Source organism: Nothobranchius furzeri, chromosome 5 (genome assembly GCF_043380555.1).
Source record: "Nothobranchius furzeri strain GRZ-AD chromosome 5, NfurGRZ-RIMD1, whole genome shotgun sequence".
NCBI lineage: Eukaryota > Metazoa > Chordata > Actinopteri > Cyprinodontiformes > Nothobranchiidae > Nothobranchius > Nothobranchius furzeri.
The window spans coordinates 52498128-52519465 of record NC_091745.1 but is presented as its reverse complement, the minus strand read 5'-3'; the positions used below and the strand labels follow the sequence as shown (position 1 = coordinate 52519465).

The following is a 21338-nucleotide window of genomic DNA, read 5'->3' as shown; positions in this document are numbered from 1 at the left end:
TGTGTGTGTGTGTGTGTGTGTGTGTGTGTGTGTGTGTGTGTGTGTGTGTGTGTGTGTGTGTGTGTGTGTGTGTGTGTGTGTGTGTGTGTGTGTGTGTGTGTGTGTGTGTGTGTGTGTGTGTGTGTGTGTGTGTAAATGTTCACTGAAAGTGCGTGAGGAGGACACTAGGAGTGCATTATGAACATTAATCAAGAATGTTATTTGGCAGGAGGAGTTTCTCGCTGATTTCATGTTCAGATATTCGACTACTCTCTTGAAACTCAAACATTCTCAGTTTCCAAATTAATTTACTCTGACTGACTTCAAACTGCACCCCTGATGTCAGAATTTCTGATTCTGGCAAAGCGGTCCAACTCTGGTCTTTCTCTGCTAAAACTGGAATTGTTGTGAAATGACAAACTATAGTCAACAAAATGCCAGGCAGCACACGGACATGTGTGCCCTGCTGCAGGTCTGCACATTTGGGTTAACCCTGGTTACCATTCTTCATCCCATCATGAAAAACTCATGCCTTTCATTTCCAGCTGCATTCTCTCCACATTCTTCCCAGCCTGTCAGCACATGGCTGAATTGTGAAAACTTTGGAGAACATCCCTCAGTAGGAAGGCACTCTTGATGTTCTCACTTGTTACCAAAAGGTTTTTGCTGCCATTTCCCACATTCTTGAGGCATTTTCCTTCATCCTCACCAAAAGCAGCAGCATTCTCCCACAAAACCCTCCGCGTACGCCCTCCATCACACTTCACTCGCAGTCCCACCCTGGCACGACTCTCATGGAACACTCCACGACGCAGCTATGATCATGCCAAGCAAGCACACTGCTACCAGGTCATGGACTTGAACACCGTCATTGAGCTTCAGAATACAATTCATCCACAAAGTGTCTCATCAATGTTCTAGTTTTTCAAATTTAGCAACAAATTATGTATATTTATTATATTCTACTTCTTATTTATTTTTCTCTGATGACATTTGCTATTTCACATGTTTGAAATGAAGATTTCAATATCATAATCACAATGTTTTAGTGTGAAAACAAAAGAAAAACCCTGCTCCTGTTTAAAAAGCATTGGACATTATTAAAGGAAACTGTTATACTCGATTTTCAGGGGCATGGGACACTTTATGAACTGTATTTCTGCATGTTATCTCATGTAATTTGGTATTTCTAGGCCAATGCAATTCAAATATTTGCCATTTAAATGATTGAAGTCAGCTGTCTTATATAGTTTTTAAGCCTAAGTAAATATATTTACTGTTCTGTTCCTCATCTGTTATAATTCCTCATCTCTCCAGAGGAACTCCATTAAAATTTGCTTTTTTTAAAGATAAAATTGTTTCCTACGACTGCAAAGAATAAAAACTGAATAAACCTTTGACTAAACAATTTCCTTCAAGCTGACGTTATGTTTACATTTGAGAACGAGCAGAAACAGTGGAATAACACAGCCAGCTCTACACGTGTCAGCTAAAGTAAAACGTACATCAATAAAAGCTGAACAATAACTGGGCGGTTCCAGACTAACTAGGAAACCGACATTACTCATTTTTATTTTGAGCTTGTTTCCTCTGCATGCTGATGGAGCGTGTAGCTGCAGAGAGGAGTCAAAACTGGAACCTGCAGATGTGTAGGTGAAGCAATTTTACAAAAACAGGAGGGGCTGCAGGTAGAGACCGACACAACCCAGACATGCATGTGCATGACAAGAAGGGAAATTAGAAACAGAACCTAAAGGAGCGTGATGAATTTGGGCAGGTCGGCTAAACAGGAAACTAGGTTCTGGTTTACGGGCACAAACAGAAATCAGAACCAAAACCGAACCAGGCAACAAACTAAAGCAACACTCAGGAAACTCAAAACAACATCAAAGAAAGATGAAACTTACCTTTTAAACAAATTTCAATAATAAGTTATGACTCACCTTGGTTTCCTAAATATGAGCCCATATTGCTGACATGCCAGGCCCACAGTGGGAGTGTAAATGATGGGCATAAACCTCTCAACGTCTGAGGTTATGAGTCGGTAAAAGAGCTTCTCGTTGCAGTCCTGAAGTCCCATCAAGAACACATACCTGGAAGTGTCAGAAACACCACGTTAATCTGTAACATCAGGACCTCACCGATGATACCTGAGGGACTGAAAAGCAGCTCATAGAAGCCAGATGTTGAATCATGGATGTTTGTTTTAGTTTAAATAAAGCTTTAAGATGATTAGATGATTTTGAGTACAAAAGAATTGCCATATGACTGCAATTAATACGGTACAGCTAAATCCTGTCAGAATAAAAGCATTGAAGTCAGAAAAGTGCTGGCCTCCAAAGAACAGTTGCTTGTAAAGGCATTTTGCTTTAGTTTCAAATGACTGAAAAAATACTCAGGATCAAAGTTGACTTGCAGAGAGCCGACACAAGCTCTCTGTTCTGATCACTGAGTGGGAGCTGAAGGTTTGTATGTGACCCAAATGAAGAAATGTCTGCCAGAACGAGCTCTATTCCCAATCAGGGAAGTTTCCACAAAGCCAAGAGCACAAGGTGCCTCTTGTTGGGAGGACAAAAAACACACGCCTTCTCTGCTGTAGGTTAGGACCCAGCCAGCTGCACAACATGGCGACGACAGTCACTCCCAAGCAGAACGCTGTTCTTATTCTCACAACAACATCTCAGATGTTTTCTGCATGCACATGAAGTCTTAAATCGATCAAAAGCTATCAGCAACCTTCTGAGTTTATAAGGGAGAAGAATACAATGATGTTTCCACCTGCTTTAATATTTGTTCACAGCTGATTTCTCTCGCTAGCTGGTATCACACTCCCCTAGGAAATTATGACTAAGTAATGAAAAGTAAAACCTCAAGCTCAGGCTTAATCAAGACATGTTTTTAATAATCTACTCTCCGATTGTGCTGATGATGGTAAAAATGTAACTGGAAGATATTGTGAAGGTAAGTTTCAGGATTGGAAACCAGCCTGAGCAGCACACAGATGCTTGCCTTTATCTTAGATTGGGGACAGCCCTTTGTGATGTTATCTCAGCGTGTCCAATCAGAACACATCTCCCACACAAACAGTCTGAGTGTGCTTCCACTAATTCTTCCAATGAATTAACTTGTTTTAAATTGTTCAGTGATTCTAACCCAGCGACATGGCAGCTGTGGTTATCTCTTCTCAGTATGAGATACAGGTGGAGGCGGACATGGGTGCTGCTGCTGAAAGAGCTTCACTTCCACAACTACTTACCTCCCGGAAAAAGCATGGCCAGGGGATTTCCTGGTCAAGCCGCAGATGGAAAGGCTTCCCAGTATCTGGAAATATGTTGGCCTCCATGCAACTCGCACTGAACTTATTTGCAGTTTGCAAGATTGCTTACCTGTACCTACTATTGAATCAATTAAACAGCTCTTTATTAAAGAGTATAAAAAACATCTTTAAATGCAACATACCCTGAAATAAAACCTTACGCTAGGATTACATTTGGATTCTGCACAGTAGTTTGAGCATTTACATGCTTCAGGCTGTTCCCTTGCAGAGAGAAGGTTGCAGAATCGAATCTCAGCTTTTAGAGTTAGCATGTTCTCCCCATGCATGTGTGAGCTTTCTCTGGCTACTCCAGTTTCCTCCCACAGACCAAAACATTCATGTCAGGCTGAAAGGGGATTTTGTGTGTGAATGGTTGTTCGTCTCTGTGTGTGTTCATGTAATGGACAGGAGATTTGTCCACCAACCCTCTAGGTGAAAGTTGAATATTTATGATATGGTGCAAAAGTTCATTTGTTTCTGTAATTCAACTTAAAAGGTGAAACTAATAAATGAGATACTCATTCCATGCAAAGCCAGACACTTTAAGCCCTTTTCTGTCATAATTGTGATGATTACGGCTAACAACTTATGAAAACCCCACATTCAACATCTCAGACAATTAGAGTATGAAAAGGTTTAATATTCTAGACTCAGAGTTTCACACACAGCTACGAATCCAGAACACCTGCAAAGGGGTTCCTGAGCCTTTAGATGGTCTTTCAGTCTAAGTTGGATTACGGACATAAATTAACTTTTGCACTATATTCTCAGTTTTTAAGTTTCACCTCTGCGCTGAAGAATAGTAGCTGGTGGATGGCTGGATTTTAGAAAAGAAACTTTTGTTTCTGTTCACAATTGTTTAGAAACTTCACAAAATCCTGTTTAATATTGATGCATCTTTATTTTGGTTCATGTTTGAAGGTTTTGCTTTTATTTAGTATTCTTTATTTTAAATTTGGATCCATCACTTTAAGAAAGCGCGCCAACGTCTGCACTGCTCTCAGTTGGTGCCCGGCTGCCTTAGAAGAGGGGACTGACCGGTGTAACTAGTCAGAGTCAGTGAAGGACCATTTACACCGGCTGCAGATGGATGAAATCCTATTTCATCATTCTAACTGATTTTTCTCTGAGATATACGTGGATTTCCTTTTTAGTAAATGTGAACCAAACTGTAATCACATGAAAATCCCCATTAAGCACTGCTGCAGACTGCTATTGTTGAAGCTCACACTTATATTTATTAGATAAGATTTTATTTTATATGTTAAACCTGAACATAATTCAATAAACTGATTACTTTATTCACTGAAGTATGCTGAATGTGTAGATATGTCTATAGAGTGACTTAAAGGCAGGTGTCCACACATTTTCATCCATCTCTTTCTGGATTCATCTCATTCTGAGTGATTAACCAGCTCAGATCTACCAGGCCTGTCTTACATCTGTTTCTTCTGTTTGACAGTCTCATTGGATGTGAAGTTTCTCTTTAGTTGGCTCTTTTTATACAGAGTAGTATTTTAGTTGGCAAAAACTTTGAAAATGTATTTCCTCTGTTAAAGGTCACAGTGGCCACTGAAGCCACTCCATCATCTAAGAGCATTAATGTTCTCACTAGTCTCTTCAACTCTGACGCAAACATTCCAACCCGAGTCATTTAATACTTAAATTAGAAATTGGGGAGGCAAAAATGGAACAAGAAGAGGTTACGAGTTGGACATTTCTTAAGAAAATGTAATAAACGACAGCACTCTGCAGTGTGTGCCAAAGAAGGATGAGGAATTGGGAAGCAGACTGTCAGTAAACAGAGCACAGCCACACATCCCCACAGGCTACGAGTGACTTGTTGATAAAACACGAGAACAGCTGTTTTTAGATTATGTGTAACTGTGATTGCAAAGAGGCAATCTCTTTCCTGTTTCCCCCAAATCCCATCTCAGACGACAAAAGTCACTCATCTTTCATATTGAGAGTGGCGGCTCATGGATCAGATGATGACAAAAGAAGAAAAAAGCAAAACAAGCGCCGGCTGATCAAACTGAAAGGTTAGCGTGTGGTGTATTTGTTATGCAATGCTCTCTGAGCAGTAATGAAGCGTGTTATTTGGATTTGAAGCTTTTATTTGGTCGCTGAGGAGATTGTAATAACAAAAGGAAAAGGGAGTAAATGGAAAAACAGAAGAGTAAGCAGATTTATGAAGTAAAACCTAAAGTGTTAGGAGATGGATGATCCCAGGGGGCAGATAGCTAATCTGTCGCGTTTTGAAAAGTTCCAAAAGGAAGATCTCTTTGCACACAAGAAGGATTAGCTTAAATGCAACTCTTTTGAAGGATAAAGTCTTCAGTCATTTTAAAACACCATGAATCCCTGATTTGTTTTGTCTCACCTGTCCAGGTCATCTTTCCTCATGTCGTAGTTCTTGAGCACTCGGAGCAGCTGGATGTCCTGACTGATAAAGCAGGGAGGTAGCAGCCCATGGATTCCCAGCTGGAGACGCTCCTCCATGGAAAAAGCCATTCCCTACAAGAAGACACACAAAGCATCATCAACCTTAACTCCCCTCTATTATGATACATCACAGGGCATGTCCCTTTAGTAGTAACTACAGAGAAGCCTCTGTGTGACTAGATCTGTCCTGACAACAATTACAGATACCTCTCAGTTCAACACGGTGGGTACGGAAAGTGTTCAGATCCCCATCAGTTTTTCACTCTACTTTATATTGCAGCCGTTTGCTAAAACCAATTAAATCCATTTTTTCCACATTAATGTACACACAGCACCCCATATTGACAGAAAAACAGAATTCTAGAAATGTGTGCAGATTTATTTAAACAGACAAACTGAAACATCACATTGAACATCTTAGGTGTGTTCTTGCTGTGTCTTTGTAAATCCATGCTTTCGTTCTTTTTTAAACACAGAAACAGTTTTGTTTACCTGTTTGTAGCTACGGTTTCGCCGACAGCTGCCGGCTTCTTCAGGCTGACGCTGATGGTGGCGCGTCACTTCCTTCTCCGTTTATCTGCGGGCAGCAGAGGGCGACAACGTCCTCTGCTGCCCGCAGATAAACGGAGAAGGAAGTGACGCGCCACCATCAGCATCAGCCTGAAGAAGCCGGCAGCTGTCGGCGAAACCGTAGCTACAAACAGGTAAACAAAACTGTTTCTGTGTTTAAAAAAGAACGAAAGCATGAAACATCACATGGTCCTAAGTATTCGGGCCCTTTACTCAGTATTTAGTAGAAGCACCCTTTTGAGCCAATACAGCCATGAGTCTTCTTGGTAAAGATGCAACAAGTTTCTTACACCTGGGTTTGGGGATCCTCTGCCATTCCTCCATTCAGATCCTCTCCAGTTCTGTAAGGTTTGATGGTGAACGTTGGTGAGCAGCCATGTTTGGGTCTCTCTAGAGATGGGTTTAAGCAGGGCTTCAGATGCTTCAGTTTATAATTGTTTTCTGAACTCATGGCTGTTTCCTTTGTGCATTTCCTCTGTTTATGTAGAGTCCTCTGCAGCACCTCGCTAATATTTTCACAGACAAACTCTAACTGTCATCCCTTAAATAAACACGTCCTTCAACAATTTGGTAACTTTTCAATAGGACACAGGTGGGCTACAGCATCCGTTTCCAAGGACCAAAGATAAACATAATCTGCTGACTTCTAAAGAGTCTTATTGGGAATGTTAAAAGGTGAGGACTCAGGTGCAGACATACACTCACCAGAGACAGACAGAAATATTCTACGTCTACATGAGGTGTTTCTATTTTAAATAAATCATCAAAACACAAAATCCGCTTAGTTATTGTGGAGCATGAATCTAAAAGCTCAAGTAGGGATGACCAGATTTCAGATTACAACAGGATTGCTATGGCGACACTCAGCTACCAATCTCAATTATCGACCCACCCCTACGGCTTAATAGCTATGCTGTGACCTGGCAGCTACTCTTTACTAGGCCAGGGGAGAAGGAGTCAGGCTCAAGGGGACCAAAAACCAATACATGGGGGACTTCAATGGTCATGTGGGCATTGACAGTGAGACCTGGAGGGGTGGTTGGGAGGAATCCCCCCCCCCCCCCCCCAATATGAATCCAAGTAGTGTTTTGTTTTTGGACTTCTATGCTTGTCATGGATTGTCCATAACGAAGACCATGTTCAAGCATAAAGGTGCCCATACGTGTGTCCATCAGATTGTCAAACTTCAATCAGGAGAAGCAATGTGGTTTTCGTCTTGGCTGTGGAACACTGGACCAGCTCTATAGTCTTATATCTACACATTCAGGGGGGTTCAGGGGGGTGCGTCTGATTTTGCCCACCCAATCAGGTGTTTTATGGATTTAGGGAAGGTGTTCGACTGTGTCACTCGGAGGGCTCCGTGTGGGCTATTCCGAGAGTATGTGGTACCAGGCCCTCTGATACAAGGTGTAAGGTCTTGGACCTTGTATGACTATTCTACCGGCAGACAAAGGAAGAACCAAAGTAGTAATGGATAAAGAAAACAATAAACAACAGGTGAAACAGATGCTAGAGGACAAAATATATAAATAATACTTAAAAAAGACCCAACAGAAAGCATGAACCCTTTGATGCATAATGGTCACTACAGTGGACAGGTATTCAAAATTGTTATTTATTTGTTTTTGTTATTAAGCACAGCTGTTGAAGACTTTATTGCATTTGAGCCCCTCCATTTGGACTTCAGTAAGTCAAACCAACATATTTCATGTTCAGAATGCATGCTGTCCACTGAGATGGACATGTAATAAACTATGTGTAAATTAAATGTTACAAAAAATATGTAAATATGAAATTTGTTTCATTCACACCTAAAGATGAATGAAAAAAATTGTTTAAAAAAGTCATGGTTGAAGATTTCATAATTCATGCATCAAAGGGTTAAGAAAAACCTGAAAAAAATTACTGAAGCCACTACAAGAAAAAGGCAAAATAACAGAAAAAATGTAAAAACACTGGATTCCTACAACAAACATAATACCAAGAATCTATGGAACTCCAAAAATACACAAACAAAACACCCCACTTAGACCAATAGCAGGCAGCATAGGTACACCAACATACAATATGGCAAAAGAAATCAGCAAAATCATCAGCCCGTTATTAGGTAACACAGATCAACACTGCAAAAATAGCACAGAACTGGCAAAAGAACTAAAAAAGATAGCAATAGAAAATAACAACATACTCATCTTACATGATGTCACATCCCTGTTCACAAAAACACCAACCCAAAAAACCATTGACATAGTAGTTAACAGAATCAGACAGGACAAAACTTTACACAAAAGAACAAACCTCACAGCAGATGACATGGCACAATTGATAGGACTGGTAGCTAACTCACTTACTTCACATATGACAACACTATATACAAACAACTGGAAGGCTTCGCCATGGGTAATCAGCCACCCTGTGCGAGTTTTTCATGGAAGACCTAGAACAAAAAGCCATAGCCACTGCCCCTCCAAACTGCAAATTAAATTATGGAAACGCTACGTAGACGACATACTGGAAATCATACCAAAAGGTCAAACAGAAACACTAACACAACACTTGAATAACATTGACGACACAGGCAACATAAAATTCACTTATGAGTTAGAAACAGAAGGCAGTGTAGCATTTATGGACATGAAAATAAGCAGACAGTCTGATGGGACCCTAAACATAAACACATATCGGAAAGACACACACAGACCAATACTTATTATGGACATCAGAACAACCTACCACACACAAAATGTCAGTAATCAGAACATTATATCACCGAGCAAACATGGTAACAGAAGAAAGAGACCGTAAACAAGAGGACAAACACATACAACATGCTTTAAAGACCTGCGCATACCCGACATGGGCAATAAATAAAGGAAAACAACAAACAACAACAGAAAGAAAAGAACAACCTAAGCAAAGAACCAGAAACCCAGAAAGACAAGAACCAAAACCAGTGATAACTCACCATACATCAAAGGCATAACAGAAAAAATAAGAGCAACAATGAAAAAAACACAACAGAGACACACCAACAAAACCATACACAACAGTCAGAAACAGACTAGTACACCCAAAAGACAAGATACCAGCTGGACTTAAATGTGGAGTTGTTTACAAAATCCCATGCAAACTCTGCAATAAAACATACAGGAGAAACCGGACGCCAACTCAACACACGAACAATAGAACATAGAAAGGAGTGCGAGAAAGAAACAAGTCGAAGACACACAAGAGCATCAAAACAAGAAGCAGAAAGTACAATAAAGAAGTCAGCCGTAACAGATCACTGCACAAGAGAAAACCATATAATGGACTGGGACAACACAAGGATCATAAACACCGAACAACAGAAATACAAAAGATGGATAAAAGAAGCTATAGAGATAAGGAGACGTGGATGTGGGACCATGAACAGAGACGATGGGGTCTACACATTGGATCGTGCATGGGACTGCATCATCGGAGAGGGGAGAGCGGGCAGCAGAGGGCGACAATGTCCTCTGCTGTCCGCAGATAAACGGAGTAGGAAGTGACGCCACCATCAGCGTCAGCTCTGAGGATGTTTTGCAGTCAGCAAACAAAACGTTAGCAGGGCAAAGAAAAACCTTTCCTGTGTTTTAAAAAGAACCAAAAATGGAATTAGAAACTAAACACAATAAGAGCATAGCAAAGATAGTCACAGAGCTTGGATCACATTGGTGGCAGTAAGTTGAGCTTGTTTCCGGTGAGAGTTGGACTCCGCTAAGGCTGCCCTTTATCACCGATTCTGTTCATAACTTTTATGGACGTGATGTCTAGGTGTAGCCAAGGTGTTGAGGAGATCCATTTTGGTGGCCTAAGGTTTGAGTCTCTGCTTTTTGCAGATAATGTAGTCCCGTCGCTTCATCAGAACGTGATCTCCGGCTTCTGTTGGAGCGGTTCGCAGCCAAATGTGAAGAAGCTGGGATGAGAAACAGCTCCTCTAAATCCAAGACCATGGTCTTGAGTTGGAAAAGGGTAGAATGCCTTCTCCAGGTCAAGGATGAGATCCTGCCCCCAAAGTGGAGGATTTTAAGTATCTCAGGGTCTTATTCACGAGCGAGAGAAAGATGGAGCGTGAGATCAATAAGTGGATCTATGCTGCATCTGCAGTGATGTAGTCATTGAACTGGTCTGTCATGGTGAAGAGAGCTGAGCCAGAAGACAAAGTCCTCACTTTACCGGTCGATCCACGTCCCTACCCTCACCTATGGTCACGAGCTTTGGGTAGTGACAGAAAGAACGAGATTGTGGATACAAGCAGCTGAAATGAGTTTTCTCTACAGGTTGGGCTCTCCCTCAGAGACAGAGTTAGAAGCTCAGTCATCCGGGAGTGGCTTGCAGTAGATACCCTGCTCCTCTAAATTGAGAAGGGCCAGTTGAGGGTGCTTGGGCACCTTGTTAGAATGCCTCCTTGGTGAGGTATTTTGTGCACATCCAACTAGTAGGAGACCCAAAGGGCAACCCAGGACAAGCTGAAGGGACCATGTTTCTTGGCTGGCCAGTAAACACCTTATGATTCCCCCGGAGGAGCTGGTCCAAGTGGCTAGGGAGAGGGAAGTCTGGGCTTCTCTGCTTAGTCTGCCGCCATCACTACCTGACCTCAGATAAGTGGACAAAAATGGCTGGTTGGCTGGCTGGATAAATGGATAATTGGATGGATGGATTTGGGAAAATTAGCTGTAATAACACACATGCAGCTCAGTTCTTTGTTGCACATTGCTGTTGTTTCTGCAATTAAAAATGAGGTTAAATTATAATAATAAAGCAACATAAATGTTAACGACACTGCTACTCAGTTTGAACTGTGAATAAAAAATTGCGCTATTTGTCCAAGAAATCCTGTTGACTATCAGAGGAAGCTGTAAAACATGCACCCTGTCCTGTTGGGTCATTAGCACTCTGAGAACCTTTCTGCAGCCTTCTGCAGCATTCTGATCAAAATCTGGTGCAATGCATTTTTTCAGACATCATAAATTCAAAGCACACACACACTTGTATTTAGCGCAATTTCTGGACCATAGAGCGCACCTCACTATAAGCCACACCTGCTAAAATCTTTAAAAAAACATGGAACTGTACTTGTATAAGCCACACCAGGCTAAAAGTTGGAGATATATACGGAATTGAAAACGTAGTTTAACTGAACGTAACTGAACTGATCAGTATCAAACAGAACAGAAAAGTTATTGATTTGTTTATTCATCATCCTCCTGCGCACTGAAACCACTGAAGTTATCTTCTTCAGTGTCGGAGTTGAACAGCTTCAGAAGAGCTTCGTCACATTCCTTTTCTGTGGTGATGTAAGTGTCGCTGTCATCATTCCGGGGTGAAGCTGGGAAAAGAAGCAGCGCAGTTTTACTGTGAAAAAAATCCTCCTGGGTGCTTTCCGTAGTACTCCTTTAACCATTCCTTCATTAGACTTTCTAGTATCCATCCTTTCTGGTTGACTAAAGCCGCACCTCATTATAAGCCGCATGGTTCTAAGCGTGGGAAAAAAGTAGCGTCTTATAGTCCGGAAAATACGGTACATGCTTGTGTGGAGCTCTTTTGACTTCCATTCATTTTAGTGACTCCACGGGTCCTAACCCTTACCCTAACCCTAACCAATGCCGTTCTATTCATAACCCTAACCTAACCAAAAACCTAAACTAACCTGAACCAAATGTTAACTCACACCATACCTCTAAAACCACGTTTAAGGGTTTTTTTGTCAGTGAGGGGTCAGCCAAATGTCCCCACAATGCGAAATATACACACACTACAGTTAAAATGTGTCCACTTAAGCATAAAATGACAAGTACACACACACACACACACACACACACACACACACACACACACACACACACACACACACACACACACACACACACACACACACACACACACACACACCAGACTATACCTTTTGACCTCTATCTTAGCTTTCATCTTGCTCACTTTTGACACCTGAATGGAATTACTGAAATGCATCAGCACGTGTTGTGTCACAGATTAAACCCTAAGTTTGTAACCTCTAACAGTTTAACCTTTGACCTGGAATGAAATACCAGTGAGGAGATAATAATGTCTTTGAGGACAGGTGAGAGACCTCAGAGTGAAACCCGAATGTGAGAACAGATGAAGAACAGGTGAGTTTTGGTCTCAGAACATCTCAGCTGTGATATTTCCTCAAGAACAGACTAAGTAGAGTAATACTCAAAGGTTACTACAGCAACTGATTAGTTTATAAAATTTTCATTGAAATATATTCAGTCGGCATGAGGACGAGGGTGGTAATATTTACAGTAATTATACAAAAAATATGTATAAAACTACAGCCTGGAGGCTGTCCGGAATGCAGAACTGTCAAGTACACAGATGGCAGGAACGGCCAATCACACGTTAGCAAGTATCAGCTGAGCCAATAGATGAGCTTATGAACGGTTCTAATGCAAATCAGGCTTCAACACAAGTGGTTGCTTTCTGCTTGGTCCTAGTCCTCAATCAGTGTAGCGTACTATTGTTTTTGAATGGTAAAAAGTGCAGGGGAGAAAAAATGTCCATTGTAAAAAGTGTGTGTGTGTCGGGGGGGGGGGGGGGGGGATTTCCCCCCTGCCCCTCCCCACAGCTAACTCCATGCCATCACGAAGTCCACAGAATGTAGTTAAGTCTTCCGCTTGTCCAAAATGCTGCAGCTAGAGTTCTGATGCCAATTAAGAAGAAAGATCATATCTCTCGTGTCAGTCTCTCGACAATGGCTGCCCATAAAATTGAGAATATATTTTAAGATCCTCCTTCTCACATGTAAAGCTCTAAATAATGAAGATCCATCATACATCAATGAACTGATTGTTTCACATGTTCCTAACAGAGCACTTTACCCTCAGATGGCAGGTTTACTGGTGGTTCCTAGAACATCTAAAAACATGATGAGTGTCACTACGTGCAGGTGAGTGGAGCAGAGGTGAGGATCCAAATGCAGGGGAAGAAGCAGGCAGACAGACAGACTGGAACATTTAACAAGGGAACACGCAGGACAATGAAACAATGAACCGACAAGACAAAAAGGACTTACACGGTTTAAATACAGGAGAAGCTGGGACCTTGGGTGATTGGGTGACGAGAGGCAGGTGGGAGCTATTAACAGGGATGTCTAGGGGGCCGGTGTCTGGGGCACAGGAGACAACGCCGAAGTCTGGGAGGCTGGTGTCTGGGGCACAGGAGTTGAGGAGCTGGCACTGACTTGGCGGGAGGCGCTGCAGGCGGAGGCACTGACTTGACAGGAGGCGCCAGACCTCGCAGAGGCACTGACTTGACTGGAGGCGCCGGACCTGGCAGAGGCTTTGACTTGACTGGAGGCACCAGACCTGGCGGAGGCGCTGACTTGCTGGACCTGGTGGAGGCGCTGACTTGACTAGAGGCGTTTGACCTGGCGCTGACAGGACTGAAGGTGCCGGACCAGGCGCTGGCTGGACGGGAGGCGCCAGACTGGGCGCTGACTGGATGGGAGGCGCCGGCTAGAGTGGAGGCGGAGCCTCTGACTTGGCTTGGGGAGGCGCCGCCGACTTGACTGGAGGCGCCGGATGTGGCGCCGACGACTTGACTGGAGGCGCCGGACGTGGCGTCGACTTGATTGGAGGTGCCAGACGTGGCGCTGACTTGCCTGGAGGCGGAACCGCTGCGGGCGGAGCCTCTTGGACAGGCTGGGCCGGGGGTAGAGCCGCTGACTGGGCTGGGGACAGAGCCGCTGACTGGAACGGTGGCGGGCCGCTGACTGGAATGGTGGCGGGGCTGCTGACTGGACCAGCAGCGCCTCCTGGAGAATCAGGGAGGATAGTGTCCAGCTGGAACTCCTGGAGGCTGAGGATCTGACGGAGCCGTTCCAGCTCAGCTTGGAGGCGGCGAGCTCTGTTGGATGGGCTGCCGGCTTGGTGCTGACTGGACTGGAGGCGGGGCCGATGGCCCGACCTGACTGGAGGCGGGTCCCAGCTGGCGCGCTGAGCCGGGGTGTCTGTGAGCCTGCGGTACCCCTCCAGGGGTGGAGGTGTTGATGGAGCCCGGGTTTCTTCCCGGCGCCATGGGCCAATGCAGGGGATGCACACGGCCAACCTGGTGCCCACATAGCAATAACAATCTAGCTGCATCTCCTAGTCCAATCTCCCATCTGGCTCCGGGAGGGTGGAGAAGATCGCCGAGGCTCGAAGGCAGCGTCTGCGGTGAGGTGGCGTTGGAGGAGGAGAAGCCGGCTGGTGGTGCGGGGTGAGCCATTGTAGCACGTACTCCCAAGGGAGAACTTCCCCGCTGGATACTTCGTGTGATTGGTTCATTCTGTCACGACGTGCAGGTGAGTGGAGCGGAGGTGAGGATCCAAATGCAGGGGAAGAAGCAGGCAGGCAGACAGACTGGAACATTTAATGAGGATTTAATAGGGAACACGCAGGACAGTGAAACAATGAACTGACAAGACAAAAAGGACTGACAGGGTTTAAATACAGGAGGAGCTGGGACCTTGGGTGATTGGATAATGAGAGGCAGGTGGGTGCAATTAACAGGGATACAGGACTGAACAGAACGGGGAGACAGGACAGAATGTGACAATGAGAGGCAGATCTTTTAGCTATCAGGCTCCTCTCTTGTGGAACCGGCTACCAGCTTCAGTCCGTGAGGCAAACACATTGTCTGCTTTTAATACTAGGTTTAAAATATTTAAATTTGATAGGGCATATGGTTAAAAGCTAATGTTAGCCTGTGTGTGTGTGTGTGTGTGGATGTGTCGATTTGTGTGAGTGAGGGGGTAGATGTTGGTGTGTGCGTGTCTGCTCTGTCTTCTCAATCCCCAGTGAGTCGTGGAGGATGGCTGCTTATACTGTTCCAGGATTCTCTGGAGGTTTCTTCCTGTTAAAATGGAGTTTTCCTCTCCACTGTCTCTACATGCTTGCTTAGTATGAGGATTTTTGTAAAGACACTGATGCCTGTCAGTGACTTAATGCAATTAGCTGGGTTCTTTTCATAGGAAACTTTTTACTGATTGGCTTAATGAACTGGGGCCTCATTTATAAAGCTTGCTTACGCACAAAACGGGGTCGGAAAGCTGCATGAGCAAACTTTGGGATTTATAAAAGAAAATGTAGCGGAAAAGTGTGCGCAACTTCAGTTGACTAAGGAATGAATTCCAGCAGCATTATCACTTGTACCGCTTTGTGCGCACACAGAACAATCTCGATTCTTCTTCAGGCTGAAGAGGTAAAGGAAACAAAAAACTAGTCATTTCCTTTTGACAGCACTTCTGTTATAACTGGAATTTGTTCTTTTTTACTGTCTGCTGAACAAGCGAGCAGGAATCTGTAATCACAAAAACAAACACTGTAAATATCACTTGACAGAACCAATCTCACCAATTTAGTTTAAAGTCCTGGATCTCCATCCAGTTAAGTAAAGGACTTTGGTCATTTGAGCAACTCAAGTTCAAGTCTAGATCTGGCTCAGCTGCTACACGAGGCCTGATGCAGTCTGTACTTTACAGACCTCAAATACACACGGGGCGCTCAGAATTACAACCTTCAGCAATTATCAAAAAGGCTTTTCTCTTTTCCAGAGGACCATCTGGTCGTTTCAGTCCTGTGCTTGTGGAGTAGCAGCTGGCCAGCCACTGCTCTGCCATCTTCTGCAGCTGACCATGAGAGACCTTTGTGAATAAGAGTCCAAAAATACATGAAACAAGCCGAGTTTCATGAGGAGAGCCATTTCTCACACACACTCCTGCTGCTTTTTCATTAGCTGAGATATAGTCATGGGCTCGCTCACTCCAAGTTTACTGAACAAAGGACAGCTGTTTACAGAACGATTCACAATTTGAAAAGGAACAGTTATAACTTGGTAGCTTTTATACATGTTGACTTTCAGTTCCTTCAGAACATTCAGAGCTCTTATTGAACAGAACAGATCTAAATACATGGAACGGTGTAAAGGATGTTGTTTGGATGTTTAGTTAGGGACAAATGGATCATCCCAGAGAGATTGCACAGTTCTTTTGTGTAATTTCAACTCAGCCTTAAAAAATGTTCCTACACTTTATTTGAAGTTTTGATTTTGAGGACATTTCCCAGCAATCAGTGTGCGCAAGATAAAACCACCCAATTTGGTTCAGTTTAAATTATTTACTGAAAGGCTGCAACTTCTCCAAGTTGTTCTTAAAAGTTTTTTACTCAAATAAAATTGATGAATGTTTCTGTTTAACATGTTTGTCCTTTTCTACCAGTGGTGTCCAATTCCAACTCATTCTAACACCCAAGGCGTCAAAATATGACGCGTGTGGCCAAGCCTCAATATATGATGATTCGGGACGCCCCAGCGCGCCAGGAGACGACGATCAGGGACAAACAGCTGACGCAGCGTCCCAGAGCGTCGGTATCCGACGCCGGTAGTGAGACGGACATTAGAACTACTTGTGAACTACTTAACCTTCCCCTCACCCCAATCCTAACCTTAAGGTCACAGTTTATGGACCTCAAGGTTATGATTGGGGTGAGGGGCAGGTTAAATAGTCAAATAATGTCCGTGTGATCGCGCGCGTCAAACAGTGACACCAGCGGAGCCAAGTGACCCAGCATGTCCCTGATCGTCGTCTCCTGACGCGCTGGGGTGTCCCAAATCATCATATATTGAGGCTTGGTCACGCGTCATATTTTGACACCTTGGGTGTTAGAATGTGTTGCCAATTCTGGTCCTGGAGGTCCGGTATCAACCACGTGTTAGTGGTTTTGCTGATTCAACACACTTTATTCACCTGTGCAGCAACCCTTCAGGCTCTGCAGAAGCCTGTTAATTACCTGCTGATTGAAATCAGGTGTGTTGAAACAGAGGTAAAAGTAAAACGTGCTGGATACCAGACCTTGAGCACCAGAATTGAATACCCCTGTTCTAGAGGCTTCTCTGCTCCTACACCTTCACCCTACAGCAGTGGTATTCAATTCCGGGCCTCGAGGGCCAGTATGCAGCACATTTTAGTTATAACTCTGCTTTAACACACCTGTTTTCAATCAGCAGGTGACTAACGTGCCTGATGAGCTGCTGCACAGGTGACTCAAGCACTGAATCTAGTGTGTTGGACCAGAGAAACCACTAAAGCGTACTGGATACCAGCCCGCGAGGCCCAAACTCGAATAGCCCTGCTCTACAGGGTTGAGCTGAATTTCAGCCTTCAAAAGTAAAGTCAGCCCACAATCACATTGCATTCATGGCCTCACACATCTTGCATCAAAATGTAAAAAGCAAACATCTGAAGCCACCCTTGTGAAAAAAAAAATCATGGATCTAAAGTGAGTATTTTTAGAACTTAAGATGTAAAAAATACATTCATGCTGTAAAAGTTATGGACAAAATCCATCAGAATGCAAAGGTAACTTGTGCTCCTGACTGCAGCTTTTAGAGTTGAAGACAAATGATTGTTTCCAGTTTTGTTGGTAAAAATCACAGAAATCTGACAATTTTGAGATAAATCAAATCAGCCAACCAAACCAAAAGGTATTCTTTTTTTTAATTGTGTTTTTTATGTCTAAATTGATGATGTAACAGATGATGGTGGCAGAGGAGTTAACCAGGGATGCAGAATAATGTCCCTCTCAAGTCTGTCTCCGTCGTGTGTCTTTGGGCAAGGTCTATTCAGGGGTTCTGGAGAGGAGGGTCCATCAAATCGTCGAACCGCAGATTCAGGAGGAACAATGTGGTTTTTGACCTGGCCGTTGTAGCCTCCGGGAATGGCCTGATTTTCCATCTACAGGTCGACCTCTTCAGTATCGGGTCACATGGAGACATAAGTCTTAACTGGGGCTTTAATCTGCAAAAAAGATACTGTGCTAGCCCAAGGTCCCTCCAAGCTCCCTTTTATCTAAGACTGCTTTGCTTCACAGCACAAGACGGATGAACTTTCATAATTAAATCATACAATGAACAAAATGAGTAAATAATCATATGGTTGAATGAACAATATTGGTTGAAGAATAATAATGTTTTGATTAATCTGTGCTTAAATTACTGTGGTTGGAATGAATATTATTATGTTATGATCAGTAATTTTAGATTTAACAAGTGAATCACTATCTCTGACAGCTCACACACTCAGTCACGTAACGATGACAAGGTTAAACTAATATCCTGACACATTGCTTTCTGTTCCACCAATCAGAACTCCTGTATCCCTCCCACTGTCCTAATGGGTGTGACCCCGCGAGGAAAGTTAACCTTTGAGCAGGATTGATGGTTTATCCCTTGGGTCCACGTAGCAGGGGTGAGGAGTGAGCACCAACTCACCCCTGCCACATGGACCTCAAGGGATGAACCACCAATCCTGCTCAATGGTCAAATTTCCTCGCAGGGTCACCCATAAAGACAGTGGGAGGGGTATCTGACACAAGGCGTGTTTTCTGAGGTTTGTTGGTAAAACACTTTTTGCATGTCAAATTCTGATTTGTTAGTAAATCAAAATATGATGATTATTAAAACAGAGCTCACTTCACCGTGAGTCTGTTCCTGTTCTAGTTATAGTCTTGAGAATGCTTCGGACCGGCCATCCGGAGCAAAACCTCTTTAACCCAAAGCATCTTTTGACAAGATGCCAAAACCTGTTGCACGCTACAGCTGACCGCAAACGGTTCCTTTGGAATAAAACCGAACCAAGTTCAACTCCTCAAGAATTATTCCTAAGACACAAATAACAACTGTCGTGACCTGGAGACATCCCGAGACCGGTCTAGTCGGCACTGCTGTTTCTTCTACGGGCTTCGGTACCTCTGGGGTCCCCGGACCTCAACACAATCCGGATCTAAGACGGGGGTCTTCGAGCTGGTACGTAGACTCGACAGATTGCGTCTGATGTGGTTTTATAAACCATCACATTAGTTATCACAGACCAATTTCACTCCCACTCAGAACTCACTTTCTCCAGATACGAAGGTTCTGATAACATTACATTCACACATCGTCACACCTCACATTCCATCCACTCAGATTCATTCATCACATACGTGGTTCCTAGCTGTCATGTTTTAATTGTTTAGAAAATAAATGTCTTACTTTTTATGAACTTGACTCTGTCTGAATTGACACGAAGTGTCATACAATCCCTGAATAAATAGAATTCTAAATCTTCTGGTTAAACATTCAAAGGCCAATCCGACTGAATTTCCATATTTATATAGAAATTCACATCATATTGGTCAAAGTGTAGGGTAGTATATTAAGCTTTAAAAGCACCCAAATAAATTCGTATGCTGCTCCTACATCGTAGAACACTGGACCAATATAGGGGGTTCCTGGAGGGTGCGTGGGAGTTCGCCAACCAATTTACAGGTGTTTTGTGGATTTGGAGAAGGTGATCGACCGCGTCCCCCAGGGGGCCCTGTGGGGGTTAGTCTTGGAGTATGGGGTACCAGGCCCTTTGACATGTGCTGTTAGGTCCCTGTGTGACCGGTGTCAGATCTTGGTCTAAATTGCTGGCAATAAGTCAAGCTCGTTCCTGGTGAGAGTTGGACTCCGCCAAGGCTGCCCTTTATCACTGATTCTGTTCATAACTTTTATAGACAGGATTTCTGGGCTCAACCAAGGTGTTGAGTGGATCCATTTTGGTGGCCTGAGGATCAGGTCTCTGCTTTTTGCAGATGATGTGGTCCTGTTGGCTTCATCAGCTTTTGCTGGAGCGGTTTGCAGCCGAGTCTAAAGCAGCTGGAATGAGAATCAGCTCTAAATCCGAGACCATGGTCTTAAATCAGAAAAGGGTAGAATGCCTTCTTCAGGTCAGGGATGAGGTCCTGCCTCAAGGAGAGGAGTTTAAGTATCTCAGGGTCTTGTTCATAAGTGAGGGAAAAATGCAGCATGAGACGACAGATGGATTGATGCTGCATCTGCAGTGATGCGGGCGTTGTACTGATCTATTGTGATGAAGAGAGAGATGAACCGGAAGGCAACGTTCTCGATCTACCGGTTGATCTATTTTCCTACCCTCACCTATGGTCACGAGCTTTGGGTAGTCAATGAAAGAGTGAGATCATGGATACAAGTGGCCAATATACGTTTTTCCCGCAGGGTGTGGGCTCTCCCTTTGAGATTGGGTGAGAAGCTCGGTCATCTGGGAGGGGCTCAGAGTAGACCTGCTGCTCTTCTACGTCAAGAGGAGCCAATTGAGGTGGCTTGGGCAACTTGTCAGGATGCCTCCTGAAAGCCTCCTTGGAGAGGTTTTCTGGGCATGTCCAACTGGAAGGAGACCAAAGGGAAGACCCAGGACATGCTGGAGGAACTATGTCTCTTGGCTGTCCAGGGACCGCCTTGGGATTCAGGAGCTGGCCCAAGTAGCTAGAGAGAAGGAAGTCTGGGCATCTTGGCTTTGGCTGCTGCTCCCGCGACCCGACTCCGGATAAGCGGTTGAAAATGGATGGATGGATTCATTCAGACAGTTTAGCTTGTTGGTGGGCCTTAGAGGGATTTTAAAAATGGGCAGTATTGACATTATTCATGAATATGAGAAAACAACAAGACTTGATAATCTGTACATTCATTCTGTGTATATTTTTTACTTGCATTTCTTGTTTTTGTTAAACAAGGAGGATGCGGGCAGCAGAGGGAGTCAACGTCCCCTGCTGCCCGCAGATAAACGGAGAAGCAAGTGAAACCACCAACATCATAACAGCTTTGAGGATGGCTACAGGAAGTAGCCAAAAGGTTAGCCGACAAGGTAAAAAGCAACTTTTCTCTTCTGTGTTTGAAAGGAACCAAGAAATGCACCAAGACTTGATGTCTGCTGGACTTTTATAAAAGATTATTGGCTTTAAAAAGTACTGATCTTTAGTTTGAAAACCGAATCCTCTTAGACTCCTAGTTCTGTTTGTCTTTCAGTCAATATGTCCATCTGCTTTCCTAAGACACAAAGAATGAGATAGAAAATCACTGATTTCTCAGCAAACATGGTGGTCTGAAAGATTTGATTTCACCAGTGAAAAGTTCAAACTGTCTCACAAGAATCTTAGTACACACA

General features: G+C 43.6%; 1 protein-coding gene across 1 annotated transcript in view; it reads right to left on the bottom strand.

Annotated features, from left to right (window-relative positions):
- The window catches only part of me1 (malic enzyme 1, NADP(+)-dependent, cytosolic), a 293809-nt gene that overhangs the window by 225695 nt on the left and 46776 nt on the right, over positions 1 to 21338 (bottom strand). Inside the window, exons 2-3 of the mRNA XM_054740576.2 lie at positions 5679 to 5812; positions 1923 to 2072 (exon numbers count right to left, since the gene is read on the bottom strand). Coding sequence (XP_054596551.1) covers positions 1923 to 2072; positions 5679 to 5812 — 284 coding nt within the window. The remainder of the gene's footprint in view (positions 1 to 1922; positions 2073 to 5678; positions 5813 to 21338) is intronic.